Source organism: Solanum lycopersicum, chromosome 8 (genome assembly GCF_036512215.1).
Source record: "Solanum lycopersicum chromosome 8, SLM_r2.1".
Lineage (NCBI taxonomy): Eukaryota > Viridiplantae > Streptophyta > Magnoliopsida > Solanales > Solanaceae > Solanum > Solanum lycopersicum.
Window position 1 is genome coordinate 65352769 of NC_090807.1, and position 8754 is coordinate 65361522.

Below are 8754 nucleotides of genomic sequence, written 5' to 3' on the forward strand. Positions count from 1 at the left end.
GTTCAGAGGCTCCGGAGCTCAATTGGTCGATGACGCCGTCAAACACGGACGCGTATTTGTGGTATGAACTTTCTAATCGTAAAGCTCATATTTTATAAGTTAGTATCTTCTCTTCGGTCATTTCTTTTTGTTTATTCTTCTAAATAATTGATTGTTTCATTTTGCATTTGAAACGTTCTGTTTGGAGGTAGTGTTTGTCCTAGCTCTCCATTTGGCAAAAGACTTGTATGCATTGCTCAAAAAACCGTTTAGTCACTGAGTGCTTTTGGGAAGGGGTGAGTCGGAGAATGGAGGAGATAGTGACATTTGAATGCAAAATGAAATTACAGTATCTATCTACGGATAAATTTTGCAGCTAAACGAGACTAATCTTATTTAGCAACAAATTATCAAAAATTTATGTTAGTTATGATCTAGATTAGCAATGGAATTTATAGCTAATTTCAATTTCTTTTGTAGGTGTGAAGTGAGTCGATTTCTTAGGGTTAATGACTCATTTTGACTAAAAAGGGATCATTTTTATCGACAAAGTTCATACCTAATTTCAGTTTTTGTTATAGGCGTTGAGTGAAAGTCAATATCTTTTAGGTTCGAAACTCATTTTGACTTTAGAGAAAAGGACATAACAACTGCATGAAAGTCATTGCGTCTTGGCACATCTATTTTCTTGTAGCCAATTGATTGAGAAACAATATCCACAAGCATTATGGAGAAGACAAGTTGATCAACTTGCCTCTTCAACACTTGAAAAAAAAAAAAAGTGAATGCTATCTTATGATGCAAATTACCTTTGGCCTTTATTTGCTTCTTGAACAGCTAGCTGGTACAGCTCATTCATAAACCTTACCTGATACAACACAGAACTATTTTTATTTTTTTTAACACGTTGACTTTTAATTGGTAGGGACATTATCAAAATATTTCAGTAGGTCCATTATTCCCTTCTATTAGTAAAAAAAAATCTCATTTTCCCAATTGGTAGGGCCTTAAAAAAGTATTAATAGATGTTGAACTGTTTTTCTATATCGAGCTATTATTAGTTGAACTAGTCAAAAAAAATATCACACTCGTGTCAAATCCTTCATATATATATTTCTTTTGAATGATGTGATATGCAACTGAAAGTATTTTTGAAAAGTCTAAACAACATATCGATTTTGGGTTTTATTTAGGGGGTATGGGCCTTTAATCCATAGTTGATAAAAGGCTTAAGATGGACCACAATAGCAGAGCAATTGTGTCTATCCTTCCCCACCAAAAAGTCATAATACATTTCACCCGACCAAAAACATATGATGGATAATACCTTAACCATGAAAAACACCAACTCCTATTTGAATAAAATGTGTTCAAAATAGGAAGCAATGAAACATAGGCTTACCATCCAATCATTTGCAAACCTAAATGAATGGACACAATTGGCAATCCCTATTTCCAGTTTCAATATTTTATTTTTTGAGCAATTCCTATAGGACCCTCAAAAAAGCATAGCCACATTTAGAAAAAAAAATAGACTGAATTAACCAACAAGAAAAATAATTTAAAAGGGAAAAAAATGGAGGAGGATGAGAAGGTTACAACTTAGAAGAACAAATCTATATTTTCATACAACTTTCTACTTATCAAAGTATCAGATTACCTAAAACGATAATTGCATGTAACCGTCCATATAAAAATGTAAAACTAACAATAATATGAAATATAAGAAGATAGAGTTACTTATTTACATAATATTGTATAGTAGTTGCTAATGTAATGTTTTCTTTACAGTACAATCAATGTATACATGTAAAATAAATCCTTCTAAAATAATTCGAATTTATTTCGTCTACTATTTTAATTAAATCACTACAAAGGCATGCTAGCTAGCTCTTCCATATTTCTTTTGCTACCTTCATTATTATAACTAGGATGTGTGATACTTTATTACACCCCACATGTTCGATAGTATATGAGTGTTCCAAGCACAACAAAGGAAAAAAGGAGCGTGTGTGGCTTTTTTTTTTTTTACAGAGTCGAATTCAGGATTTAATTCTTCGTTTGATAATGTACCTCGAAGCGGGGGTTGGGTGAATGATTCATATATATCCATACATTGAGAAAAAAGCAAAAGTTGATAGCCCTTGAGAGTTTGTCTGAGTAATGTGTATATTAATTTAGAGAGAGAAGAGAGCTAGAATGGATAAGACTTTGAATATATCAAGATGGTGCATAAAAAATATATTTAAAATATAAAACAACACATGAGTATAGATAGCTACATGGGTTGTTGCACTAAAAGCAAGCAATGTAATGACTGGGGGAGTGTGTTGTGGGGAGTTATATCTGTATGTATGTATCTATTGCTTTGGTGCAAAGAATCTCAGCTTTTTGCTTCACATTCAACTTTAAAGTAACACAACAAATATATCTATATATATATATATATATATATATATAATTCTGTTTGATCTGATAGTATAAATATTCTCTACAACGTTAATATATAAAATTTAAATTTTTTCTCTTCCATGCCTCATTCCTAAATGTATTTAACTTATATAGGCATTGGCAATTTTACTTTTTTCACAAATCAAATCGATCACTGAGATTTTCTTGTTTATGTCATTATTCATAAGATGAGTGGAATTGGTAACTTGAAAAATGTCACTATAGTAGCATTCCAAACTATAGATTATAAACTCAACGCAAATTTTTAATTTAATCTCTAAACTATCGAAAGCCTTAGAAACACCTCATTACTTCACTAACTGAACTTAAATAAAACCCCGATCTTACAATATGAATAAAATACACCTCTAAATTCTCGTCAAGTTCAAAAGTATTTTCAACACTGCTCTCTCGATTTTTTACTTAGAGTCCATTCTCCTACAAGAGTTTCGAATCACTTGTTATGTCATGTGGCAGATTGAAGATGTATCTAAGTTTAATACTATGTCAAATAAAAAGATATTTTTAAAGCAAAATCAATGATTCGAAAATAAAATTAACAATTTATATGTAGAAGTGTTTTCGATACTTTTCTATATATAACTTGAATGCATTATTTATGAGAGAGAGCAAAGAGTGTGAGTTTAAGTCCAGAGTAGACCAGACTGTATAACATAAGGCTAGACGTTATACTTTGCTTTTGCCTCGAAAAAGAACCTTTTCTTCAGTAACTGATGCACGTGCATTCCACATGTAACTCATGTCTCCTTCATAAAAACCCTAATTATTCTTCAACAAATGTCTTCATTTTTTAAAATTTTTTTTTGGAAAAAATAGAAGAAAATATGTTGAAGAGTTTCACATCGGATATATAATGCAACCCATACCCTCTCCTAATTTTGTCTGTCCATAGTTTGCTACCAACCTCTCATTAATGAACCAATGCTTATATTTAATACTTTTACAGCTCGAAGTACTAAGCTCCTTCCGTATGCGGAGTTTGAGGAAGAGCTAGACTCTAAAGAGTATTATTGTATACAGTCTTATCTTGCATTTCTGGCGGAAGAATATTTAATACTATTACTATTATCAAGAAAAACATTGTTATTATTGCCATTATCTCAATTATAAAATCATGATTATGGAATAATGATGCTCTTTTCCAATCAAATGAATCTCATATATACAATACAATCATGGGTTTTTCAAGAAAATCATGGAAAGAGAGTTGGAAGTTATGAGAATGCCAAGAATTCAATTAATAAGAACAGATATCACCAAGAAAACTGTGAATTTACAAAGTTAACTTCATTTGATGATCAAATTACATCCGCCACATCATTGATCATATCATAATCAAACTCATTATCACAATCCAAAAAGAAAAGAAAAGAAAAAAGCTAACTGAAAATGCAAAACACTAAACTCAAAAAAAAAATGTAAAGTAATTAAAAGGAAATTAAAGAAACTCGAAAAAACCCTTTTCCTAAAAATCATTGCTAAGTGTTCTTGATGAGAAAAAAAAGAAAGAAGTTAATTATAAGCTAATAATTAAATCAAGAGAAAACAATTACCCTTTGTATGATGGTATGTCATCCTTGCACAGGGCCATCTTGTGAATTTTCTCTGTATCATTCCAATTTTATATCTTGCATTAGAATGGAGGTCTTCCGGTTGCCCAATAGGGTTCGGAAGGCAACTGAATAGAGTTTAGAAGATTAGGTGGCATCCCATGAAATAAAGATGGGTCCGCCATTATTTGTTGTTGTTGTTGTTGTCCGATATTTCCAGGAGGGGATCCCAGTGATCCTCCTCCTGGAACAATTGGAAGAGGATGATTTTGATCGTCCTCTTCCAAAGGAAGTCTTTCATAGGCAGCATTACTGAAAGACGCTGACATAATGACAACTGGTCCAGATGCCATGAGTGCACCTACAACACTACCACCAACAACTTGTCCTTGTCCGCCTGCTAAATAGATAGTCAACCCTGACGCTGCTGGTGGTGCTGGTGGTGGTAAAAACGATCCGGCTAAGGATAATATCTCAAATCTACCATGTAATGTTACAATTGCACCTGGTGAAGCTGGTTGTCTTAAATTAACATTAGTAACAACACCAGTTCCACTCATAATACAAACCCCTCTTTGTCTTCTCCTTGCAAAATTTGATATACTTTCCATAATATCACAACCATCAGCAATTTCCATAACATGAGTTCTAAGAGCATTTGCACTATCTCTAGTTATGATAATTGGTGGTTTAGGTTTGTTCTTGGATCCGGATGGTCTTCCTCTAGGTCTTCTACTCATCTCTCCGTCTCCTGAATTTCCTGAAGATATAATTAAGTAAATAAACGTATGTACTAAATTCTCTTTACATAACATCATGAGCTTAAGTAACATATATATTAAAACTCTCTATAACAAATATAAACTTTCAGATGAGATAGTCACACAATTCATCAGCTAACACATGTTATACCTAATCCATCTTTCGATTCTCCACCGTTTGAATTTTCATTATTGTTGTTGTTGTTGTTATTGTCATCGCGATCTCTCTTCTGACCGGACATGTTTAGACCACTTGTCCCACTTTGTTCATCTTCTGAGTTTTGATGGAATTGATGTAAGTTGAAGTCTCTAGTGTGGAAAGGAGGAGGGAGTGAATGGTTCATTTGATCCATAGAGAGATCCTTTGAACTTCAATTCTAACTTGAGATGGAAATTAGGTTGAAGTTAAGGAGAAAAAAAATGGAAGCACAAGCAAACCTAAGCTAAAGGGGAATAAGGGTTTGTAAAGAGAATAGATAGTGGGGAAGGAGAGAAGCTTAAAAAAAGGAATAAGGGGAAGTAGACTTTGGGTTGTTTGGTCTTATTTTTGTATTTCTCTTTCTTGCTTTGTGGCTTTTTTTGAGGAAAGGGGCAAGTGTTTGTTTATTGAATCAAGGTACTCATAGTCTTCATCATAAAGATGAGAGAATTTTAAGTGGGGTTTTGGGTGTCATCCACCAAGAATGATCTAACTAATAATCTCATAAAAACTCTTCAATCATCATACTATAATCATCTTCTTCTTGTATATAAGCTACAACAAATGAATCTTGATTCTTAATAGATATATTTTCTTTTTAGTTGTTACTGGTGTTCGAGTCAGTTTTCATACTTATTAACTAATTTCACATGATATTTATCAATTTTCACCAGTAATAAATATCAGCAAACTCTTGCTATGATAAAAATATTTTTTAATGGTACAACATATATATATATTAACAAAGAGTATTTAAGTATTTGTTGCCATTAGCTAATTCTGATCGGATGCAGTATCACTATATGCTTTAAAACATTTGCAAAAAGTGATAATTATCACTAAAAATTCATATATACCGACAATTAAGTTATATCAAATTCTTGAAATGATTTTTTTTTCTTTTCTTGAAAAAAAGGTACCAAATTTTAGTTAGGGTTAGCTTAAAAAAAAAAACTTATAGCTAGATAAATAGATTCAAATGGGGGAAAAAATGGTGTTTTTTTTCTTTTGTTTTTTGGGCGGTGGATGGGTCCTCTTAATTTTCCTCTTACTTCTCGTAGATGTTTATAATAAGGTAATAATAATCAATGAGATATTTTTCTAATATTATAAATAACATATGAAAAACCCATCATATGCATATCTCAACCCCCTTTTTTTCTTTTTTCTTTTTTTTTTTGTCATTTTGTTTAGGCTGTCTCAATCAATTAATTTCTCTTTCTTTTCCTTTGACCATAAAAAGAGGAAGAAAAGAAAAGAAAAAAAAAGAGATAAATTAAGTAAAGGAAATCTATTTTCTTCTCTTCACACACTCAGATATATATACTCATATTTGATTGGTTAAGGTTTTCTTATTTTCCTTTTCATCACCATAATATTTTACTCCCTAGCCAATCATAATTTCTACATTTAGAGTTAAATCATAAAAGTTTTGACTAACAATTTATATATATTTTTTATTATATTGATATACAAAGAATTACAATTTATAGTACTTTTCATATAATTTTTTAATATTTAAATTTTTTATTTAAAATATCGAATTAATGTAACTTTAAAAATTAATCAAATTAATTTTCGAAAAGCACAAATAACAAATAAAAGTAGACGGAGCGAATATAACTTTCATCTTCCACACAATATAACCCCACCACTAAAAGAAAATCTAAATTACCTCCGAATTCCTAAATTACTCGTAATAGAGTCAAATTACCTTTATTAGAGAACATTTTATGTTAAATATAAAAAGTTTTGATATAATTATATTTAGTAGAACTCTAATATCGAATACAGATACATATAATATGATATTTAGATGGTGAATAATAGTGTGGTGAGCTGGTAAAGTTTTCAATATTTTCAAGAACTAACATGCACCATATATATCTTCTGCACCCCTTCTTATCTCTTACTACCTCTTTTAATTTTTCAGTTTTTGTGTCTTTAATAATAGGCTCCACAACTTCATTTATTTAAAATAATTTTTTTCAAAAATGACACGTGTCAATTCCCCCTCATTTCATGGTGTATTTTTTGAACTTTAAAGAACTTCAATTCTTTGCCCATAACCCCTCCCTTTGGTCCTAATTGACTCTTAATTAGGACACCAAAGTTGGGTAAAGATCATAGGAAGTAAATAAGTTGGATTCAGAGTTTAAATTTTTAGTGTTACAAAGTTCATATAATTATTTTATTTATTTTAATTTATGTGGGATTTTTTTTTTTTAGAAATAAATAGTTCTAGTTTTGATCGTAAATACTGGTATAGAATTTTAAATTGTTTTTTTAAAAAATGTATATATGCATAAAAAGTAGCATAAATCACAATAATTATTAATAAAAATATAAAAGATATATAAAAGAACCACGATTAAAAATAAACTTATTTGAATCTCGAATACAAAAGATGTCACCTAAATTGAAATGAAGAAAAATTATTTTTGAATTTTTATTTATAATTTATGTTATACTTTTGATTCAATGAAGATTGATATATTACCCAAAAAGAAGAAAAACAAGAAGATTAATATCAACAGTCTGTATCCGTTTTTGGCAATGAATGATTCTTTTCTCAGACAATTTATGATATGCATAAGGGTAGATAAAAAAATATTCGTTATGCATCTTATAATAAATGTCATATTTTTTACACAGTAAAAAATCTTGCTCCATATATTACATTAATGGCAAATATTAATCTAATAAAAATACGAAAATATTTACTATCTTTATTTGTCATATTAGTTGTTACATTTTCAAAAGATGAAATATTGTTATTTCATGGTTTATATATAAGAGCATCAACATAGTCTATGATCACTATCAAGTTGCATATAAACTATATAATATAAATAATATAAAATAAGAAAGAGTCCACAATTATTTTTTTCCCCAACATGCATACATATGCTATATATAGTAAGAATAGAAAAAAACAAACTCAAAGACATAATGCTAGCTGGCCAAATTATATATATATATATATATATATATATATATATATATATATATACTGTATTTTTTGTGTATAAAAGATGTTTGGATCAATTGGTTGATAAATATAATCAATTACTTTGCATGTTAATTCCACTCATCTTCGCCAGCTAATTATGATTATACTTTCACAATATATAATTCTAGGTTGATAATATAATTATAATTTAAAACAAAGTGATGTTCAATTGTTTGTATATAAAATACATAAAATTCAACATAAAGTATTAAAGTCAATTTGCCAACTTAAAAGGAACTTTAATAAATTTTTTGTTGCATACAAGAAACGAAAACTTTATTATTTTATGTATAAATCACCTATTAAGAAACTGAGCTCGTTTATTTTTTTTAAAAAAAAAAATTAGATAATCAGATCGATAACCACCAAATTAGAAATACTCCTAGATAGACTATACATGTTATTAATAAAAAGCTAAATGATATATATGAGACTTATCACTTAAAAAAACAACATAAAACACTTATCATTACTCCCTCCGTTTCAAAAATAATGACATAGTTTAATTTGGAATGGAGTTTAAGAAAAGAAAGAATTTTTTTAATCTTTGTGATTCTAAATTAAAGTTGTCAAATGTATCACATGCCCTTTAATCTTATGGTCTTAAACATGCCACCTAGAAAGTTAAAATTAAAGTGTTGCCAAAAAAAGAAAAGAATCATTTTTTTGAAAACAAACTAAAAAAAATAATATCATTTTTTTCGAAACAGGGAAAACATTAAAATTAATGATATTCTAATAATATATATGTATTAGAATATCTTAATTTCTTTCGTTTCA

General features: G+C 29.4%; 1 protein-coding gene and 1 non-coding gene across 2 annotated transcripts; both read right to left on the reverse strand.

Moving 5' to 3' along the window:
* Window positions 1-3665: 3665 nt before the first annotated feature.
* Window positions 3666-5909, reverse strand: LOC101258395 (AT-hook motif nuclear-localized protein 24). The gene is made up of 2 exons (XM_004245642.5): window positions 4914-5909; window positions 3666-4761 (listed from the first exon to the last, which is right to left on the reverse strand). The coding sequence occupies exons 1-2, from the start codon at window positions 5113-5115 to the stop codon at window positions 4085-4087; spliced, it is 879 nt and encodes a 292-aa protein (XP_004245690.1). The 5' UTR covers window positions 5116-5909; the 3' UTR covers window positions 3666-4084.
* LOC112940000 (U6 spliceosomal RNA) lies at window positions 3992-4093 on the reverse strand. The gene has a single exon (XR_003247966.1). It is a non-coding gene; the product is annotated as a U6 spliceosomal RNA (small nuclear RNA).
* Window positions 5910-8754: the final 2845 nt, after the last annotated feature.